The 23,438-nt window shown below is 37.9% G+C and overlaps 1 protein-coding gene across 1 annotated transcript; it reads right to left on the reverse strand.

Annotated features, from left to right (window-relative positions):
* Positions 1 to 1,095: 1,095 nt before the first annotated feature.
* On the reverse strand, positions 1,096 to 20,764 carry EIF1AX (eukaryotic translation initiation factor 1A X-linked). Its single transcript, XM_010954529.3, has 7 exons — positions 20,526 to 20,764; positions 14,984 to 15,067; positions 12,966 to 13,069; positions 11,838 to 11,888; positions 7,974 to 8,055; positions 6,642 to 6,733; positions 1,096 to 4,893 (listed from the first exon to the last, which is right to left on the reverse strand). Exons 1-7 carry the CDS (start codon positions 20,539 to 20,541, stop codon positions 4,888 to 4,890), a joined length of 435 nt encoding a protein of 144 aa, XP_010952831.1. The 5' UTR covers positions 20,542 to 20,764; the 3' UTR covers positions 1,096 to 4,887.
* Between the last annotated feature and the right edge of the window lie 2,674 nt (positions 20,765 to 23,438).

A 23,438-nucleotide genomic window follows, 5' to 3' on the forward strand; every position in this document is an offset into this window, starting at 1 on the left:
GATCTCTTCAGAAGTCTTTACTGCTAAGCTGTCAAGCTAATAGAGGCAGTAAGTTTTCCAAAACTCTTTATTTTCACTTGTAAGTTCAAATTTTATCACCTCCAGCAAACACTGTCAGTTGTTTGCCTTGAAGGGACAGGCTCATTTTATTCATTTTTGAGAAAATGTTGACCACAAACCCCAGTTTGAATAGCCAGTTTGTCAGTTGTTCCTTCAAGTAAAAATGGTATTCCATGAAAAATGATTGCCAGTTTGCAACTCAAATAATCACATGAGTGTTTCTCCCTGCAATAACCGTGGTTCTTCACAGCATGGAGGAGTGCTTTATGTAGCACTTCTACTTTGTTATATGAAATATTAAAAAGATGTGTACTCAAGAGTTGGATTTAATAAGATTAATTTTTTTTAACTGCTTGTCAGGACATTCTTAAATCAAATTTGCTGTTTAAAAGAAACTTGAGTTTCTTTGTTTGCTTTTGGCAGATAAAACTATCAAGTTGGGAAAATCCCAATTATTCTTAGATTTCTAAGATATTTAAAATCATAAATACGTATTGAACTTTTATCAAATTTGCAAAAATCCAAATAATTCTATACCTGACAGTCCAGTGGATCAAATCAGCAATGAGACTTTACTCAGGTTTTGTCCCCATGTATTGATCTGCCGTTATCAGGTTGTGAACTGAACAAAGCCTGGATTGGAACAGGAAAGACTGGCTTTTTAAAAGTGAGCAAATTGACCAGAGGATAAGTATCTACTTTACCCATGTCCTTGCACAGTATAAGATAAGGTCCACTGAATGAGATTCTGGCAATTTGAGATCATTCTGGGCAACTGATTTACCATTAGAAAATGTTGTCTTTTGCACAGGTTTGTAACAAATTCACTTGCCCAGAAAATGCAACCCTGTTATCTGGAGTCTGACCAAATGGATTCATTCAAATCAAACAACAAAAAACATAAAAATAAAAAACAGACATAGTATACATTTCCCTCATATAATTTTTTTAAAAATCAAGTTTTCAGAAAAGAATTATCATGAACAAAAATTTAGTTAGAATTGTCAGTTTGAAAAGAATCAACTGCATACACTGTTGAAAGTTATTTTATTTTATTTTCTAATTGCAATAGTTTGCATCTGACTTCTTTACATAATTCCAAATGAGACAGGAAACCTCAGTACTAAGCAGCTGTTACGAATCTACAGTAAAAGGACTCATTAAAGGCTTAAGAATGGAGTATGACTAGAGCTATCAATGTCAGTAACTATAAACTTCTCTAAAGAAATACAGAGCAAGTTGGTATTTTGCAAAATATCTTTAAGCAATTTAGAGACCTGCATCTGTTAGTCTTATGCTGAATTAGATGAGGGTGGTAGCAATTATTTTAAATACTATGTCGACGCGAATATACAAATATATATTCTACATGTTTCTTTTACTATACGAACCAAAGACTGAAAGTAAAAGAAATGGTAAGTAGAGAATATAAAAGATGTGCATATTCTATCTTACACAGTCCTGAATATCAAGTGAATAGCGGCAGACTGTTCTAAGCGCACTACACGTATGAACACATACATTACTAATCCTCCCACCAATTCTGATTCTGCAGGTACTATTCTTACCATCTCCATTTTATAGGTGAGGAGCCTAAAGCTCAGACAAGTTGGAGAAGGTGCCCATGATCACCTGCAGGTAAGGGGCAGAGTGAGGGCAGGGGCACAGACTGCCTGACCCAGGGCCACGCTCTTCCCTCTCCATAACGCTGCCTCCTAAGCACTAGGCGGCTGGGGGAGAGAAGACATAGTCCAGTATGCTCTCCCAACCCCTCAGCTTGCTCCGTACCTCAGAGGCTAGTGTCATCACACTTACAGTAAGACTTCAGATTCTGTTCTTTTCTGAGTAGGAAGAAGCAAGGATAAAAAGGATGGTAGTTTAAGGTAAATTGAAAAAAACACCAAGTGGTATGTAAAAGTTCATGGGAGTCCAAAGAGTATAAACGAAACTTCCCTTTACTAAGCAGGATAGAGATCTAAACATCTCATAACAATAGAAATCTTTTAAATCTTTGTGTCAGGTAACATAAAAAACTTAACCTTCCTTCTGATAGTTTCACTGTCAAGCCAGTTAATACTGGATGTTGTTAAATCTGTACACAATACAAATAAAGTATAAATCCAGCTAGGTATTTGATCTGAAACATGCTTTTTACCTATCTGCACTGAGGTCAATACTGACAGCAGTTTATACCTATTAAAAGATGTTATGCAGCATCCTACACTTTAGTATTTACACAAGAGAGATGAGATTAAGTTAAACTACAAGTCACAAGGAGTTTTTACAGCCAAATTCCATAGATGTGGTGAGAAAACCAATGGCCACTCCTTAATAAAATACAAGAATTTTCATTGTGCAGTTTTTAGGCTCCTTAAGAGGTGGTCTCTTTAAGAGGCTGGATATTCAAGAAAGATTCAACAAACAACTCAATCTTGGCAAGTCTTTTTACACAAACACTTGGTTTGGTTATTTAGCCACCTTAGTAATACAACGTATTTACACGCAAACTGGAAGTGGAATAAACTGCACAAAAAATGCAAGTCCATCAAACTCATTAGTAATAACTATTACACCCTCTCAGCAGTAAGAATCATCATTTCTGGATTTCAAACATTTTATTTTCTTTTCAGGGCACACTGTATAGCACTGTATTATAGGAACCAAAAAGTATAACAATAACAAAAAATTTTTTCAAGGACCACTTCCATTCATTTGAAATATAATAAAATCAATGGAACTATATAATTTCCACATTAAAGATAAGTTAGTAAAATAATTCCTCCAAGTAGTGTTGCATATGAGCTGTAAGTTTATTCCAACTACTTTAATCATTATGATTTGAGATTTTCCAGGGTACAACAGCACCAGATTGGGCTGTTACTACCTAGGCAAGGAAGAAAAAACCAAAAACCAAAAAACAAAAAAACCACACAAACCAACCCCCCCACCCCAAAACTGGCAAACACATAAATTGGGGTCATAGTTGCAGTTCTTAAAGAATCTTTAGACAAATCATATTTGTTAGAGGAAGTCAGCAGAAAACCTAATGTCCGAGTTGCACCATCCCTACCATGAACTGTATCAGATGCAGTCAAAATATTCTTGGTAAAATAATGTGGAGGAAAGATGTACATATACCACAAATTTTGCAAAAGTATTTTGAAGCCTAAGTGTACAGAAGCCTAAATATCTCAGGTGGTTTAGATTACTGATGAAAACAATCACTACATCAATTCTTCAAGGCTGGTTCTTTACAGGTATTAAAAACCAGCCCATGGTCTCAGATGCACCCCACCTAGGTTAAGCGTTCAGGAACGCCAGATAATAAGAAACATGAACTGCAACTGTCCACTCTTAATTTCTAGTCTTTAAGAATGTTTTATAGTACCTCAGATTTTTATTCAGGAATCTGCACATTTAGGAAAGGAAATTATACTAAGCGTGGGATCAGAGAAGATACGCTTATATTCTGAAGCCACGTGAAGGTTTACTCCTCTTTTTATTATTTTTCAACACTGAAAAGTTCTCTGGAGACCAGTAGAATAAAAGCTTTACATACTACACGAAGGATCTCTTCTTTTACATTTTATGATTTCAATATGGCTAGTGAGGTCTAACTAGTCCAGTCCCTAATTTCACCTTACTAGAGTTGATAATGAAAAACTAAGTAAGAAAGGGTAAATCTAAATTCCCAATAAAATATAAGCAAAACAATCTGTACACACGATAAAATACATCCTAAACACAAAGTAAGGGTATAATATACTCTGCAGCATCACTATGTCTTTATTATATTTCTCTGCTGTATGCAGTTCTTCCATTCACAAATTGGAGACCATCTTTTCATTAAGTTGTTATTTCCTCCTCTTCCCCCAGCTTAGGGATACTTTGAAGAAGGTTTAATTTGTACAAGCTGTTATGAAATTAAATTTTCATTTACACATAATTTAAGTGTCTATAAAGCACTCAAAATTGTAGCTTACATGTATATGACTTCTGAAAATAAAATGACACTTTTAACTTAATCTTTTTGTTCTGTAAAAATATTCTACATACATGCATATGATCAAAATAATCTGTTGTTTGGGAAATTTCCTATGCACAGTTAGTTAAAAAAAAAAAGACAACTATATCAGCATTTCCAACGTTAAGATTACTGGGTGCCACCTAGTGTTTGACTTCTGCAACTACTAATCTTACAAATTCAAAATTGCTATTAAAACTCAGGTTATAAAACTGCATTTTGGAAACGCTTTTTTTAGTTGATATGTTTACAGTGGCAAAATAAGATCATGAAAAGAATGTACGTGATATCAAAATTAGTATAAAAATATCCACATGTTACTTAAATATGAAAAACAGACCATTTTTTACTTCAAATGCAGACTTCTGCCTCTCTTAAATTGTATCAAAATCTCAAGGGAACATCTAGGTAACTGGAATATACAGAAATTCACACTAGGGCTTAATTATAATCCATAATGAGTGTAGGGCAAATGGTTTATTCCAAACATTCATTTACTTAGTGGAAGTGGTCAAAATGGGAGAAATAGTAATGCATTTTTTTTCTCTTTTTTAAAATAGTAGATGTGGTCTTTTACCCATAAGCTCCATTTCATCAAAAGAACAAAGTGGGTTTAACATTTCACTTAAGAGAACTCAGCATTACCAGTTTTTAAAGAAATACCTTAGAAACAAATCAGTTTGCTTTAACAAATTGCACTCATGCTAATGAAATTTTAATCTTCTTTAACAGATCACAGCCAAAATCCAAATTATTCAGATATCCTCAGAGAAATTGGAATGTAAAATTTCGTTGAGTTCGATTTAGATCTGGAAGGAAAAAGAACATCAGATCAACAGAAAGAATTTTTATATTCCAACAGTCTACCACATATAAGGGAGACATGCACCCCCTTTGGCTATCTGGAAAGCAAAACCAGTTTGAAGAGGAAATTCTGTACACTAGGTTTTTCTCAATTCCAGTCTGCTGCCAGTGAATCTTTATATCCTTCAGAATGTTACAGGCTAGGCCCAGTTCTGAGGAAGCACTGGCACAGATTCAGAAATATTTTTCTTAGAAAAGTTCAACCCTATCCACATCTTCATCCTGTCACCTCTGTGCATGTGGCTTCATATTTAGGCGTGTTCTCTGATTAGGTTCTTCATTTCCTAAAAAGGCCTTCTACCCCAGCCCAGTCGTCAGAGTGTCTGGATTACCCCTTAATTACAACACAATAGCCCTGTTTCAGGTTCTTGTCACAGAATATTATTGATAAATCTACTATCAAAGTATCATTAACAGTTTAGTCACAAGAATCCTCTGGCTCAGGGGTCTCCAAAGGGAGGCACATTAAAAACAGAATGATGTATTTATTTCTTATCCTTTTTAATTTTCTATTTCAGGGTATGCTTTAAAATACAATATGCTAAAAAATTAATAAACGCATATACACACTGGGGACAGGTGCTCAAATGTTCTTTAATTCATGGTGTATTCTAAATGGTTTGGAGATGCATCAAAATATAAGATGGACTGATAGATGAATAAAGGGCTAGATAGGTATGTGATAAACCAAGTACAGAAATACGTTAATTGTAGAATCCTGGCGCTAAGTATCACTTGTGATGCGTAACTCAGACCTCTCCAAGACAGGCCTTGTATTTTTGAAAAGTTCTGTTGCACAATTATGGTCGGGAACAACTGTTCCAGGTATACTAAAATGTCACCTTTGAATCAGATCAAACATTAGTATTCTATTTTTAGATTTATATACACAGGTCGTTTCTAAACTACATTTTTATTTAAAGGGGTTGAAAAGAAGAGCCCAAACCAGATTTTAGAGTAACTTAAAATATCACCCCAATTATTAAAATAAACACACCAGCTCCAAACCAAGAGTTTGCCAACAGTGCCTATCTAACAGATAAAATAATGTAATTGGCAAAAGGCCTAAATTTTAACAAGGACTTTAATGTTGTTTGTAATCCCAATGCTTCATATCAAACCGATTCACATAAGACTATTCTCTTGACATACAAGTGCTTCAGTTAAGAGAAGGCATGTGTGTACAACACAAGGAATAGAGCCAGTATTTTATAATAACTAGAGAGTATAACTTTTAAAAATTGTGAATCACTATGTTGTACATCAACTATTATCAACAAATATTATATGTATCATCAACAAATATGATATATATGTCACAAAATATTTCAGTTTAAACAAAGGGGCATGGTTCTTTGATAAGACCTTATATTTCTCACAATTGTCTGCTAAATTTCTTAACAGCAATCTCTCTACACATTCTTAATTAAACAAGTTATGATTCCAATGCCTAGCATTCATACTGCCAAAGCAAATTTTGATCTTTTCAGGAAGAAATATTTAAAAAGATTATAAGAATTCTCAAAGTATAAACAGTCTTCTAAATACTACCGTGTATTTAGTTCATGGACAAGTCTCGAAATGCACCCTTATTGAAGTGTTCAACATTCTTGAATTAAAGGAAGAGAGGGAAAGAGCTGGTTTCTCTGTGAATAATTCAGAAAGTTGAAAAATCCAAGGTGCATCTACTTACATCATCAATGTCTTCATCATCATCTCCAATGTCATCAAACTGGATTTCATCATCATCTCCAGGGCCAAATGTATCAGTTTCATTGATTTTAGCTAAAGAAACAATAACAAATATATAATATAACCAAGATGATATTAAAATGAATAAACTGCCCACTAAAAGTAGTTGGATATCAAATATTCAACTATAAAAGGAGCCTCTTAAAAGCCCAACTTTTAATTTAATCTACATTTCATTACCAAAAAGATCCTCATAACTTCTACCTAACAACCCCAGTATATAGAACAGTATTTTATACAACAAAATCTGAATCAAGATGGAAATAGTTTTTTTGTTCACAAAGGTATTTCTAGTAAGACAGGTTTTAAATACACAAATTCTAAAGCTATTACAACTTCCAGCTATGCTTCAAAAAAGGTTCGAGCACATGCTAACAAGTAACAAATCATCAGATAAACTCATCAATCAGAAAAATTTGGTCAAATCCTATTTAACCCTAAACAATGAAAATGAACCAGCAAGTGCTAGTCCTAGTCCCAGATAAATTAGCAGCATTTCCTAGCTTGGAAGCGCCAAGTAATTAACTTCAGCAGGATTTTTACACTCAAGTAAAATTATAGTTCTCACGATAACATGCAACAGAACTAAAAAAAAAAAAACTGTCAAATGAAAAATGTAGGCTTTCAAAATAGTATGTAAAGTATACTTCCCCCTTGATGAGATTATGAGAGACTTTTTGTGGTTTATTTGGGTTTTCTGCATTAAGAAGGCATAATTTTTGAAGTGTCGGGGGAAACAGATAATGCTGGTTTAACAAAATCCTATGGGATGCTATGATACTAGGACAAAATGAACTGAAAGCTGACTTTTTGTTGGGGGGGCAATTAGGTTTATTATTTATTTACTTATTTATTTAAGGGAAGTACTGGGGATTGAATCCAGGCTCTCGGGCATACTAGGCATGCACTCTACCACTGAGCTATACCGTTCCCCCGAAAACTTTTTAATAAAAATATTGACAACAGTACCTAATTACTATCCTTGCTTCACGTTTAAAGCAGATGAACAGTGGGAGGATACAGCTCAAGTGGTAGAGTGCATGCTTAGCATGCACAAAGTCCTGGGTTCAACCTCCAGTACTTCCTCTAAAAATAAATAAACCTAAAGTAGATGAACATAGAGTCTTTTTAGTATTATGAAGTACAGGCAGGCATACTTAGAATGAATTACATAAGCACAAAATTAAATATGCAAAATCTACTAATTCCTTCATCTAAATACCACCAGGTAATAACACCATATAATAGTTTAATATAATAACTCAGACATTACCATGTTCTGGAAGTTCGCCATATGCCTTCAGACTTCGAGCCTCATCTGCATTGTATTTTAAAATTACATCAGCTTTATTATCCTTAAAGAGACAAATAACTCTTATAAATGACTATGTCAAAATATGTCATTTCATAAATTATTTTCAAACTGGTAAGAAATTAAATCTCACTGTTGTGCTATAAACTTTTCTCCTTTTTCTAAAAATTTAGTTTTCACCTACCCTCTGAAAAACATACTTGGTTTTAACCCAGTATAAAGAAGCCTGCATACATATATGGTCAAAAAACTTAGGGAAGATATTTACAGATTTCACTTCAGTAAGAGAACTGTGCAGACCCAATCTTCTAGATTGTTTATAGCTACCCTTTGATCAGAAGTCTTTTGAAATAAAAAAAAATCCCTGGAACCATAATTTACAAGTGATTAAATATTCTAATTCCAAAACTGAGACTGGTATAATGACCTATAGAAATTATAACCTTTCCATATATCAGTGGTTCTTAGGGTACAAATCCACCAGAATCTCCTGTGGAGCTTTTACACCTCCTGAAGATAGATTAGTCCTGACTCAGTTAAGAAAAAAGGGTTGAAGCTGATTATTTCAACTTCAAAAAGTTCTTTGGACTTGGAAAGGCCTAAAGAAACACAGCGAAAGTGGTAAGTGATCCAAGAGCATGGTGATTCAAACCAGCACTTCTTAAACTATAATGTGTGTGTGTGTATATATATATATATAGAGAGAGAGAGAGAGAGAGAGAGAGAGAGAGGGAGAGAGAGAGGGAGAGGGAGAGGGAGAGGGAGAGGGAGAGGGAGAGGGAGAGAGAGAGAGAGAGAGAGAGAGGGGGGCCTGGGGTGGGGTTCAAGAATCTGCATTCCTAACAAGTTGCCCAAAATTAGTGACGCTACTGGTAGACTGAACCACCCTTTAAGGGGAAGCAGCGCAAAAGAAGGATCATGGGAGACTGAGAATCAGAAAACTTTCTGCAGTTGTCATTTTGTATTATGAACATTACCCCTTTTGGAACCTTGGTTTCCTTATCTGTCAAACAGGGAACTAATTTTTCCTACTTACAGGTTTCTGGGTTTTCTTTTAAGATCAAAAGAAGAAAATGGACACTAAAATGGTACAAATTTAAAGGAGGCTCCCTCAGCCTCAGCACTACTGATAATTTTGGGACATATAATTCTGTTGCAGGAACTGTCCTGTGCATTGTAGGATGTTTAGCATCCCCCGTGGCCACCAGATACCAGCCAGCAGCACTGCCCCCTTATCCTCAGTTGTAACAACCAGAAATATCTCCAGACACTGCCCTATGTCCTCTGGAGGAAAAAAAAATCACCCACGGTTGAGAATCATTGATTTAAAGTTAAGATTTTAATTCTTTATTCTGGAATATGTATTTTAAAAAAGTCAAAGTACAATCGAGGTTACAAAAATAGAAATGCTTATCACTTACAGTGTCATAAACACATGGTGATGAGTTCCAATAAGTGGAAACCAAATGGATTCCACAGACCACAATCAGTAGAGTCTCCAGGCTGAGATCATGAAGGGCAACTACTATTTTCTTCTCTAATTGCTCATCTAAATTCAGAGCACATACTTGTATCACGGTTTGTAATGTAATTACTTGTGTGCCTGCCTTATTCTCTCCACTACCAGGCTGTAAGCACTTTGTGAGATGGAAGCTTAACATATTCAGCTGTATTGTCTAGAGTAACAGTTCCAAATTTTGACTTCAAGACATATAATTAAGGGGGGGGGGGGCAGTTATCTTGCCAACTAAGAACACTAACAAAACCATAATATAATATCCCTCATTCCAAAAAAGGGAACTTTTTAAATATCGAAAAAGGAGACAAAGTCCTACTGTATAGCACGAGACTATATTCAATCTTACAGTAACCTATAATGAAAAAAAATGTTTGTGTATAACTGAATCACCACGCTGTACAAGAGATTAACACGCTGTTAATTGACTATAGTTCAATTAAAAAAAAACAAAGGAAAACACGCCAAAAGGAAAAAGAACAACCATTTAGCTTCATGAAAAACTCACACTGTCTATATTTCTTCTATAGTGAAAACAGACTCCACAGACTGGCATTTAGGAACCATGATCCCTGGGTACCTAGCACAACACCTAAGACATAACTGGCACTTAAGAAATGTTTGTTGACATTTTTTTAAAACTTTTTTTTTTATTGAGTTACAGTCATTTTACAATGTTGTGTCAAATTCCAGTGTAGAGCACAATTTTTCAGTTATACATGAACATACATGTATTGTCGCATTTTTTCACTGTGAGCTACCACCAGATCTTGTATATATTTCCCTGTGCTATACAGTATAATCTTGTTTATTTATTCTACATATGCCTGTCAATATCTACAAATTTTGAACTCCCAGTCTGTCCCTTCCCACCCCCCTCCCCCTTGGCAACCACAAGTTTGTATTCTATGTCTATGAGTCTGCTTCTGTTTTGTATTTATGTTTTTTTTTTTTTTTTAAGATTCCACATATGAGTGATCTCATTTGGTATCTTTCTTTCTCTTTCTGGCTTACTTCACTTAGAATGACATTCTCCAGGGACATCATGTTGCTGCAAATGGCATTATGTTGTCATTTTTTATGGCTGAATAGCATTTGATTGTATAAATATACCACATCTTCTTTATCCAGTCATCTGTTGATGGACATTTAGGCTGTTTCCGTGTCTTGGCTATTGTAAATAGTGCTGCTATGAACATTGGGGTCCAGGTGTCTTTTTGGAGTAGGGTTCCTTCTGGATATATGCCCAGGAGCAGGATTCCTGGGTCATATGTTAAGTCTATTCCTAGTCTTTTGAGGAATCTCCATAGTGTTTTCCACAGTGGCTGCACCAAACTGCATTCCCACCAGCAGTGTAGGAGGGTTCCCCTTTCTCCACAGCCTCTCCAGCATTTGTCATTTGTGGACTTTTGAATGATGGCCATTCTGGCTGGTGTGAGGTGATACCTCATTGTAGTTTTGATTTGCATTTCTCTGATAATTAGTGATATTGAGCATTTTTTCATGTGCCTATTAATCATTTGTATGTCTTCCTTGGAGAATTGCTTGTTTAGGTCTTCTGCCCATTTTTGGATTGGGTTGTTTGTTTTTTTTAAGTCGTATGAGCTGCTTATTTATTTTGGAGATCAAGCCTTTGTTGGTTTCATCTTTTGCAAAAATTTTCTCCCGTAGGTTGTCACTTTGTTTTGCTTATGGTTTCCTTTCTGTGCACAGGCTTTAAGTTTAACTAGGTCCCATTTGTTTATTCTTGCTTTTATTTCTATTGCTTGGGCAGACTGCCCTAGGAGAACATCTTGAGATGTATGTCAGATAATGTTTTGCCTATGTTTTCTTCTAGGAGGTTTACTGTATCTTGTCTTATGTTTAAGTCTTTGATCCATTTTGAGTTTATTTTTGTGTATGGTGTAAGGGAGTGTTCTAGCTTCGTTGATTTACATGCTGCTGTCCAGTTTTACCAACACCATTTGCTGAAGAGACTGTCTTTATTCCATTGTATATTCTTGCCTGCTTTGTCGAAGATTAGTTGATCAAAAGTTTGTGGGTTCACTTCTGGGCTCTCTATTCTGTTCCATTGGTCCATATGTCTGTTTTTGTACCAATACCATGCTGTCTTGATTACTATAGCTCTACAGTATTGTCTGAAGTCTGGGAGAGTTACTCCTCCAGCCTCTTTTTCTTCAGTAATGACGTAATAGTAAGCAGTATACTGGCCTGGAACTGGTCAAATATGGTTATGACCTATATTCTAAACATTAATGGTTCATCAAATTCAAGCGAGTAAACAAAGACAATTTCAATTTTGTTTTTACCTGGTAGTCTCGTAGACCAACCAATATAATGTCTGAGGTATTTATCCAAACCTATAAGAGAAAAGTCACAGGCTAGGTTTAAAAGAAAAATAAAGAATCAATCAAGAGCAACGTTGAGTCAGTCTTCCCATAAAATATACATATTATTCACCCAACTGTGGGTAAAGTACCTATATTAAGACTTAGAGGCAAAAAAAAAAACTGTAGTAAGCAGCTAAGTGAGTTGCAAATTTTCTATAATTTGGGGTATTAGAAAAATAACAATCTCATTCAACTACTTGACAGTTTAACAATTCCAAAGGAACAATGATTAGTTTAGAAATTAAGGAATTTTTAATAGTGAACCACTCCAAGTGGTTAGTTACTCATTATAGATGAGAAAAGTAAATTAGGAATGTGGTTTTATCTCCCACCCACCCACCCACCCACCCACAGGAAGCAAACCCCCTTTAGCTTGGTAACAGAAAGATTAGCAAAACAAATTAAAATATATATATATCATAAAATCAGGGTTGGAGGGACTTTTAACCAACCTGATCAATAAATCTGCCTGAACATCTACCATGAGGGGAAATGAACCATTACCTTCCAAGGCAGCCCATTCATGATCACAATTCAGGGAATTTAACATCAATACAACACTTATTTACCACAATTCATATTCAGATTTTCTTAATGCTCTTCACAGCTATTTCCCCCACCCTCAAACCAGAATCCAAACAAGGGCCACCTACCTCTTTTAACAATTAAGTCTCTTTAATCTTTTCTAAATTGAAACAGCCCACTCAGCTTTTTTCTCCTTTCATTAATACTAGCATTGTAGTAAGTTCAGCAGCTTGTTTTGTGGAGCGTCCCTCAGTTTGGATTTGTTGATTGTCTCCTCATTAGATTCAGGTTAATCATTTTGGCCAGGAATACAAGATAGGTGACGCAAATGACTCTTTAAATAGAATCTGTATAAAACTGCCATCAAAGATCTTGCTGTCTTGACGTAGAGGTAAATCACTGTTCTATAAATATTTCTTGGGAACTTACAAAAATGAGGTCCTTGGCCCATAAAAATCTTAAGAGCCCTTTTCTCCCTCAATCACAAGTTTATATTAAAGTAAAACAAGTCACCAAACCTACCTTTTTTCTCAATTTCCCTCTGATGTGACATAACCTCTTTACACCATCAAAACACATCGCTTCTAATCGTCCATTTCCCAGCATTTTGATTACTTGAGCATACTCTGGGGGAGGGGAAAGGGTACAGGATATTGCTCAATTTTTGATAAAAGCAACTCAAAAGTCCACATAAAACTGACTAGAAGACATAGGTGTGTTGGTTGGGAATATGTATATGCAGTGAAATAAGTACGAGGGAGTGATAAACACCAAGCTAGCTAACTTGCTAACTAGAACCAAGAATGTGGAATGCCACTTCCAGGACAAGGTGTCCCTGCTATCAGAAATGTTTCAATTACCTACTCATCTTGAGTTAAGCAGACTGACTACTGTCCTCCTAACTGTATACTCTACTTCTAGAGATCAAGGTGCCTGGTCCCAAAATGTACACTACCCCTCACCAGTCTCCCGCTTTGGATCCTCGCCCAATTTTAGATCTCCTTTCCCTCAGAACCTTTAGAGGCTAATCTCAACACAATTTTTGGTACATTGGCAAATATAAGCAACTCAAATGTTAATAATATTTTTGTTAAATTAGAATATCTTAGTGATTATCCTGAAGTTTTTATAAAGTCAGAAAGATATTCCCAGGCAAAATGCCGAACTTTTAATCAAAAGCCATTCCAGAAGAGCAACCAAGAAGTCACCCGGTTTCACTGCCACTTGCAAAGCTGAGGAGATTATGAGCACTATCTTGCACATGCGCCTGTCATTAAATGACAGAAGACGGGGTAGGGGGTGGCGATCACTGCTTTTGGCTTAAGTTGTACATACGCCTCACCCTCAAAGAGGAATCCACCAATATGTAAATACACTGAGACTTAACTGTCGAAGGCTCAACTGCAGGGTTGACAAGTGGAAGTGAGTCACTCAGACTACAGTGAACCTAGCACCCACCTAGCACTTAAACATGGTTGGTCAATTCAAAGGCAGCCCCTCTTCCAAAGTGGGAGAAAAACACAAGAAGAAAAAGTAGTGGCAGTCAAAATAAAGTCAACTGCTACTGGAGACAAGAATGACTATGGATACGAAAGAAAAAGGTGTTTTAGCCAGAAGATGTTTCATTTTTAGTGGCTTATATATACGTGGCATGAACAAATCCACCAAGTTCTATAAAAAGACAATCAGAAAAGGTTCTTTGTTAAAAACTGTTGTAAATTACTGGGATAACTGGAAAATTTTAAACATGGACTATATACTAGATATATAACATATTCATGTTAAAGAGAGCCAAGTGTGATAATTCTATTATAGTTACATGAGAATATACTTGTTCTTAGGTGACATGATGAAGTAGTAAGGGAAAAGTATCATGATGTCTGCAACTAACTTTCAAACGGTTCAGGAAAAATACACAGATGAAGGGTTTAAGGGAATTCATTGTACTGATACTGCAACTTTTCTAAAAATCTGAAATTACTCAAAATAAAAATATGGAAAATTAGTATTATGTAGTTTGGCCTGGCACTTACCAAAAATCTTAATCGGTTTGAAAAGGTCAGTCAACTGTTCCGTTTCATTTTATTATATTTTATGAAATTACATGCCAGTAACAGTGGAGCAGAAGAGCAAAGGCCTCGGATTCAGCCTTCAAACACCCATGGTGTACTGAACATAATACGCAGCACTATTTACTATCAAAAAGAGTCTACTAACTCATGGAATTGTCAACCATGGCTTTTGAGGCTTAATTCCCTCTGAACTGTTCAATTCATTCTTAGTTACAACACGAGTGTTCACACAAAGAGTGAACCCCACATCTTTACAGAAATGCCACCAATTGTGAACACAGACTGAGTATACCAAGAAATGAACACCTAAACAAAGGCTCTGGAGAAGTGCTGGGGATGAGAAATGGAGAAGAGCAAAAAGGGAAATGCAATTTATCTCTCAGGATTATGAATAGTCTCTTTTATGTAATTCCTTATTTTAAAAAGAAAACTATTACTAAAAGAAACCTAGTCTATGAAAATGCTTACCTTGCCCATCTTCTTTGAACACCAGCTCTCTTTTTTCAGATTCATTCTCGTTCTTACCTCTGCGTCTGTTTTTACCTCCTTTACCTAGTGGATTTAAAGAAAAAGACACTAATTATCTACAGAACAGTAGGAAAAGAAACGGAGGCTTACAAAACATTTAAAAAAAATCACTTAAATTATGAGAAGTACAAAATACTACATATAAAATAAATAAGCTACAAGGATATATTGTACAGCTCAGGGAATATAACCAGTATTTTACAGTAACTTTAAATGAAGTATAATCTAGAAAAATACTGAATGACTATGTCATACACCTGAAACTAATATAATGTTGCAAATCAACTATACTTCAAAATAAACAACGAACCTGAAAAAAAATCACTTAAAAAATGCACCTAATTTGATCATGTATCTCCAATCATATTAAACACCTACATATTGTCACTTCCCTACACCTCTTGGAAATTCCTTCTGGGGTATCACTGACATAAAATACAAACGAACCAAAAGGAGTTACTATATAAAAGTATATAGACCACCTTCTGAGGACATCTACATCCAATGGCCACACTGCCCTGGATCATAAACATAATGACCACCCACTTGGCTGAGTACACTGCTCAGTGAACTCCTCCTACAGTGGCCCACACAGGTCAAGATGGGACATATGATAAATTTTATAAAAACGCCTGCTCCCCCAAATGAAAGGTCTGAGTGCAAATAGATGGTTGGAGGGAAAAAAAGCAGTTAGTGCTGTGGGACACACAGATTTTGTGGTGGTAGAGGGAGAGCAACAACGCTGGCGACCCCTAGAGTTTATATTTTGTCCCACAGCTGTAGGACACACAGAGCAAGTTAAAAAGCAAGGTACTAACTGCCTGAACTTGGAAGCAGCCAAGATGTCCTCAGTAGGTGAATGGAGAGAGTAAAGAGATCAGTAGTTGCCAAGAGCTGGGGAGTGTGGAAGGAAGGACAGGTGACTAGGTGGAGCACACGGGATTCCGACAGCAGCAAAGCTGTTACCCTGTGTGTTACTGTAATGGTGGATACACATCTCTATACATTTGTCAAAACCCATACAACGTACAACATAAAGAATTAATTTTAATATAAACTATGGACATAAGTTATAATGCATCTATAGTGGTTCATGTAAAATGTTAATAATAGAGGAAATGGGGGGTATTCTGTACTTTCTGCTCATTTTCCCATAAGCATAAAACTGCTCTAAAAGTCTATTAAAAAAACAGTAAAAAGCAAGATACAATCCCTATTGTAACCCCTAGAATCAGCAAAATCCAGACTAGGTGGGGGGCGGGGGACACAGGGACAATTCTACAAGACAATCTGTTTTTTTTCAATAGATACATTATGAAGGGGAAAAAAAAACCCCTATAGATTAGACGAGACTTAAAAGACATATCAACCAATGGCAATGTGTAGACCATATCTGGATCCTGGTTTCGTGTGGATGGTGCAAGTTTAGCTGTGAACTGATGATGTCTGGGACCAGATGAGCACATGGACATCCATTATACCAGTCTGCTTCTGTATATATTCCAAATTCTTCATAATGTAAGTTTAAAAATAAACATAGCAAGGTGAAGAAGAGTATAAAGCTACCATTGTGTAAAAAATGGAAATTCATATTCACATTTGCTTGTATATACGTAAAATATCTCTGGAAGAGCACGTGTGAAAAGTTAACAATGACTGCCTGTGAGAAGGAGAAATAGTTAGCTACAGGACACATTTAGGAAACAGATTTCAAGCTATAGTTTTTGAAACTTGAATTGTGCATTTTCCTTTTCAAAAATCTTAAATACTTCAACAAAAGCAGCGGTGACCTGATTCTCTGGGTGGGAAAACAGATAAGGTGGTCACTGTCCTAATTACACATAGAATGAATCCCACCCAGCCTAACCATGAAGAGGAGGGACAAATAAGGAATATTTCGGAGATGGAAACAAGAGAACCATGACCTGATGTGGAGAGAGGGAGGAATAAAGGATACACGGAACTTTCACAAAACCTCTCAGGACCTCAGTTCTAGCCTCTGTAAAATGAGGGAGTAAGAAAAGACTATCCAAGTAGCTTCATATTCTTTCTACATGTAGGACTCCAGAATTCTTCCATCTGCTGGTGTCTTTAAAAGTCTGTGCCGACCTCATTTTCCATACTTAAAAAAATTTTCTCTCACCTCTCTCTACTATGTTAATAATCTTGTATCTCAGTCTGCAGTATCAACTAAGCATGGCTCTCTTTTTTCTAATATGAGGCTCCGTACATTTCTAGTGAATGGGCTACTCTCAGGCAAATTTTTCCTCAAAACTCAGATTACTTTCTTTTACAAAGCTGGTCCTTAATCAACATCCTTGTTTCTGTTAGTGGTAACATAACTTCCTTAAAGAATATAAATCTCTCAACCTATAAACACAACATCAATCTACCCCTCAATTCTTCTCTTCAACCACCTTACGTTTCAATCCAAGTACAGTTCTCACTGTCCCATAACTCGCCCTTAACAAGCTTATGCCTAAGAGATAGGCACTATTTTGTCTTTATTTCACAAGAGATAATGGTCTTTGAAAGGTTGAAAGACTTATTTGCGGCTATACCATGTGAAGTGAAACCTGGGATTTGAACTGGGCAGTAAGACCCCAGTGACTATGTGTGCTCTTCCCCACCATACAATAATGCCACAATTACCCTATGAGGTCATTTATCCCCAGTTTACCAGTGAGTTCACTAAAGCTCATAGAAGTAACTCACTTACCATTAGACAGTGAGTGGGGTGACCAGATCCAACCTAATCTTCTTTTGTTCCTGGCCCCCTACATTTGGGTACCTCTCCACAGCATTCTGAACCTAAACCACATTAGCAGCCTTTTCCAGAAGGTGGGAGAAAGGCTTTAAGTGGTAGCGATACTAAGAGACTCATGGGAAGAGCCTGGAAGCAGCAAAAAAATTTTTTTTAAAGGTTCACATCCGCAACAGAATTTGCAAAGAAAGACCCTTAATTTCATGAGTCCTGTGCTCTGTCGCGAGGGCAGTCTCACAATGGTATTCTGGGCCTCTACAATGTCCCGACCTGCCCAGAGCCCTTAGAGTTCAGGGTCTGCGGCATTCTTAGAGCACTCCAAAATGAACTTCCTAGGAAGAGAAAAGTGTCTTCTACTTCAAGCCACCAACCATGCCAGATCTTCAAAGCAGAGTGAAAGCCTCATTAGGGCAAGGATCACATTTTGTTTCCCGAGTTACATACTTAGTTGGGCAATTCTTTGAATGAATCAGTCAAGAGCCGTCCATATATTCCTAAAGGAGTGGCAATTTTATAATTAAAGGGAGTAACTTCTTTAAAGCATGGGAGTACCTTACCTTAATTGCTTTTTTTTTTAACAGTTCGACTGCACATACCTAATCGCTCTTCATAGTGGGCCCAAGGATACCTTTTTTCCTGAGGTTAACTAATTGATAGAATTTAGAGAATTCTAGAGGAAACAGGCTGATAAGAATCAGTCCAAAGCAAAAGTCATTCAACATACAGTTCATGGCACCTTATATCCTTACGTGTGTAAACATCATGAAGATTATATTCACAGGGCTTCTGGCTTTTCCAATGAAGAAAATCAGAAAAATAAACAAGAATTTATTTCACATTAGTAAACCTCATCTCATAAAATTCAGGAGTCTTGAAAATTACTGTTCCTCTAAGTAAGATAACAACTAAAGATAAGAGATTGGGAATGATAAACACCAAATTCAGAATGGTGGTTATCTGCTAGAAAAGATGAAAAGAGGGGAAGGGGCTTGGGAGGGGGAACACAAAAGGCTTTAACTGATTCTGTTGTAATTCCCAAGTTCAGAGTAATGGATTGATTCCCAGGTGTTCACTGTATTATTCCTATTTTTTCGTATGCCTCAAATCTTATTTATAAAAGAATGATGTGTTGCTTGTCAGTTTACTAGAATTAACCATACTCTGATCATCCCCTTCCCTATTTTACTGCCACGTAATGAAATAAACTTTAAAGGAGGCCAGTGAAATAGATGTAATTTAATGTAGAAGTTCAGTCAGTTCCCTTGGACCCAAAGGAGAACCTATTATTCACCTAAGGGTGGAGTCAAGAGAGGGAAGGTGACTTAATCCAACAAATATTTTTGAGCATCTACTAAGTGTCAAGTGCTAGCAATCCATTGTGATTAAGACAGATACTATTACTGCCCTTTAGAGCTTACAGTCTAGGGAGGATGGAAATCTCATTGCTAGAAATAAGGGTTAAAGTAAGATATCTATTGAACCGACCCAGTTACCATCTCAGAAGGAATAAAAAATTATGCAGGTTACAAGAAAACTGTAACTTTCAAACCCCTATTTTATCACCCCATCTTTCCCAGAATAATTAGCAGTAAAATCCTTGCTACAAAAGGAACCTGCAAGTAAGATTTCTGAGGGCAGTAAAATGGAGGACTCCAAGGGAACGGCACAGAACTGCAAGCAAATATCCCAAGGGTAAAAAGAGTAGTGACACCTGCTAAGAGGAAATGAAGTAGAATCCCTGCAGCCAGCTGTTAAGTAGAAAAAAGAACAGAGTAGGCCTGGGTCAGGGCAGGGGTCTCAAGGATGAATAATCAAAGGAAACTTGTGGGTTGCGAAATATGCGCTTCTCCTATAGGAAATACAATGTTTTCCCTGTTTCTACTTTCACAATTTCCTTTGGGAAACTGTAAGAATACTTAAAAAGACGGAAATATCCTTAAGTCTTAAAAAGGGAAAATCTCTTTAGGACTGTTCTGCTTTTACTTAGATTAGGCCTTCCATTTTGAAAATTCCAAATAAACATATCCCCATATCTAATAATTTGTGAATGCCTTAGCCTCAGCATGGAGGGAACTTAAAGGTCTTTACTCCCGTCGCAATACGTAAGCGATCTGGAGCAGAAGTAGAAAACTTGGCTAAATATGTGGTAAGTTTTCTGGAGCGAGGGAAAAAAGTTAAACCCCGTAAAGGGATGGGGAAGGGTAAATCTCTAGAGATTAACCTTAACGCATCAAGGTTTCGTCCACTACTTACAAGAGAGAGGGAGAAGTCTCAACAATACCCAACAACTGTCCATAAAGAAACCCATGCAGGAGTACCTGATGGCCACTTAAAGCAGGCAGCACCCTTTGAAAATTAAGAACTGCCGGGAAGGCCAAAGGCGCCCATTTGCGAAGCCCAGGCCGCCCCGGGGAGGTCTCCCCATAGGCAGCTACGGTGCCGTGGTCAGTCTGGCGCGAATCTGGAGCGAAAGCACACGTTCTCCCGCAGGAGGCCCTACAAAAATGGCGTCGGCTCCACCCCAACGTGACCAAACTGAAAGAGAGGAGTAACTTCCCAGCTCCTCTCCCGAGCCCAGAATCGCGGCCGGATCGCCCAGCTGCATGCAGGCAGGGCGGAGAGGAAGGTCACTGCGGCCTGGGCGATCCGGAGGCCGCGGGCAGAGTTGGGGAGGCCCGGTTCAGGGGACTCGTGGTCCCAGGATCCAGGCGGCATTACCTTTATTCTTGGGCATGGTGGTAACGGCGGCCTCGCGGCGTCTCCGACTCCTATTCGGGTGGCGGCAGCGGCGGCGACTCCTCCGAGGGACTGCGCGTGAGACAGCGCAGCACCAAGCAGGGGCTGGAGACCGGGTCGCGTGCGCGGGAGAGTCTAGAGACCGAGTTCTTCCGAGATCCGCCTGCGCCCACGCTCGGCCGCAGCAAATGGCGTCGCGGCTGCTTGCGTAGCCTTTCCCCGCCTCCCAACGCCGGCTGGGCCCGCCCTCCGACCCCCGGCCCTATGACGCAGGCGTGCCCGACTGACGCCTATTGTTAGAGCGGAGGGAGACGCGCTTCCGCAGTTTTCACGGCAGTTCGCAGAGCCACGCGGGGGGCGGAGCCGTGAGCAGAGAGAGGGCGGGATCGGGGAGGGAGTGGGCGGGATCGGGGAGGGAGTGGGCGGGCCCAGGCGTCACAATAAAGGCGGGTTCAGGTAGCGCCCGCTGCTGGCTGACAGCTGACTACTGCTGATCTGTGGCCAAGCGCCGTCTCCACGCTGTCTCATTAATCTCACAGCTCAGTTTTAACTTGGCCCTTTGACCCGCCCAGCCAGGTTGAGAGTCTCAGGGGAAGGGCAAGGTTTTCCTGTCATCCCCATTACCAAAGCGTAATATTTGCATGAGACCTGTTATTACTTTATGAACATCTGCCTTCCCTACCTTGCTGAAAATCTTATGAGGCAGAGACCACATCTGTTGCTTAATGTTACTAGCATTTAGCAGAATGTATGGCACATAGTAGGTGTTCAATACACACAGGAAGGGAGGGAGGGGAGAAGACAAACTCAGTGTTATGGGCTGAACTGTATCCTCCCAAAATTCATATATTGAGTTCATAACCCCCAATACCTCAGAATGTGACTGTATTTGGAGACAGGGTCTTTAAAGAGGTAATTAAATTGAAATGAGATCACTAAGGAGGGCCCTCGTCCAATATAACTGGTGTCTTTATAAGCAGGGTTTAGGACACAGGCCAGAGGGGAGCACCACGTGAATAAGAAGGTGGCTAGCTACAAGCCCAGGAGAGAGACCTCAAAGAAACCAACACTGCTGACACCTTGATCTCAACTTGTAGCCTCCAGAATTATGAGAAAATAGCTATTTGTTGTTTAGCCACCCAGTCTGTGGTTTTTTGTTGTAATAGCCCTAGCAAACTAATACAGCTGACTCTGCAGGATGAATAGCTTCACTATTAAGTAAGCTTATTTTAAATAAATCACCTTTCTGCAAACATTAGCGTTTTAACATTTTCTCTCTAGGGAAATGGACATACCTAAGTGATAGAAAGATAAAGTACAATTGTTGAACACAGTGGTTCTCTACCAGGGACATTTGATAGTGTCTGAAGATATTTCTGGTTGTCACAACTGGGGAAGGATAGCTGCGCTACTGGCATCTAGTGGACGGAGGCCAGGAATGCTGCTAAACATTTTACAGTGCACAATACAGGCCCTCCACCCCTAAACAAAGCATTATCCAGCCTAAAACATTAATAGAGGTGAGGATGAGAAACCAACGAATGGCAGGTGCACTTTTTAGAGGGAAACTGAAAGATCTGGGTTTCTCTTTCCATTTGCAATATTTTGCAATTTACACAATTGAGGATGAAATGATGTCTATAAAATTTATTTAAATTTTGCTTCAGGGCCACATGATTATGAACTTGGGCTTTGGAATTAGAGAGACCTGGATTCAGATTCAGATCTGCTGCAATTTATTACTCTATAATCTTGGACAAGTTATTTAACCTATTTCTAAGGGTGCGTTTTCTCATCTTTAAATTGGGTGTGAGAATAGTACTTACCATATTGGATTGTTGTGGAAATTAAATTGATATAATGCATTCAAGTGTTTAGCCATTGTGCCCAGCACATGGTAAGTAATCAATTAGACTCCAAGTGTCTTTAAGCTCAAATATTTGAAAATCAATAGTCTCTGTCAGTTACTCAATATAAAACTCCAAAGGAGAAAAAAAAATCAGGCTTCATTTCTCTGTTATAGGATGGTTGCCACATCTGACTGATCATCAGAATCACTTGGAAGGAGGTGAGTCATAAGGACATCTGGGGGAAATATGTACTAGGCAAAGGGAACAGCAAGGACAAAGACCCTGAGTGGGAACATGCTTGGCATATTCAAGAAACAGCAAAATGGCCCAGGTGGCTAGAATGCAATGAACTAGAGGGTGTTTGGGGAGATGAGATCAGAGAGGTAGGGAGACCAGATCACTTGTTACAATCCTTAGTAGGCTTGGAACAGATCATTTTGGCTTCTGTGTTAAGAATAGACTGTAGAGGAGCAAGGGAGGAAACAGACACCATGCAGGAGGCTACTGCAATTGTCCAAGCAAAAGACAATGGCGGCTTGGATTAGGGTACAAAGTTTCTTTGTGGGATGATGAGAATGTTCTAAAATTGGATTATGATTGTAGTCATAGGACTCTGTAAATATACTAAAAAACTGAATTGTACACTTTAAATGGGTGAACTTTATCTTATGTAAATTATATCTCAATAAAGCTGTTTAAAAGAAAGAAATGGGAAAATGGATCTGATGAAGGAAAAACAAAAGAATTGACAAACAATACTAAGAGCTTAGCTGAGGTTAGAAAACATAATTTGCAGTGGCTTTTTTTTTTCATTATTGTATGGTTTCTTCCAACATATCAGTTACACTGCTTACACAGATGCAGTGTAAAGGCAGGGATGTAAGGAAGTTCAGGGTGTTTCTGAGAATTTCAGGTGATCAACTATAGGGCTATGAGGTTCAGTCTGTGAAATAAAGAATGAGGACAGGGTTGGGGGAGGGTGGCGGGAACCAAAGGGATAAAATTCAGATTCCTTAATATGACTTATATCTGGCCCCTGTGAATT

Source organism: Camelus bactrianus, chromosome X (genome assembly GCF_048773025.1).
Source record: "Camelus bactrianus isolate YW-2024 breed Bactrian camel chromosome X, ASM4877302v1, whole genome shotgun sequence".
Taxonomy (NCBI): Eukaryota; Metazoa; Chordata; class Mammalia; order Artiodactyla; family Camelidae; genus Camelus; species Camelus bactrianus.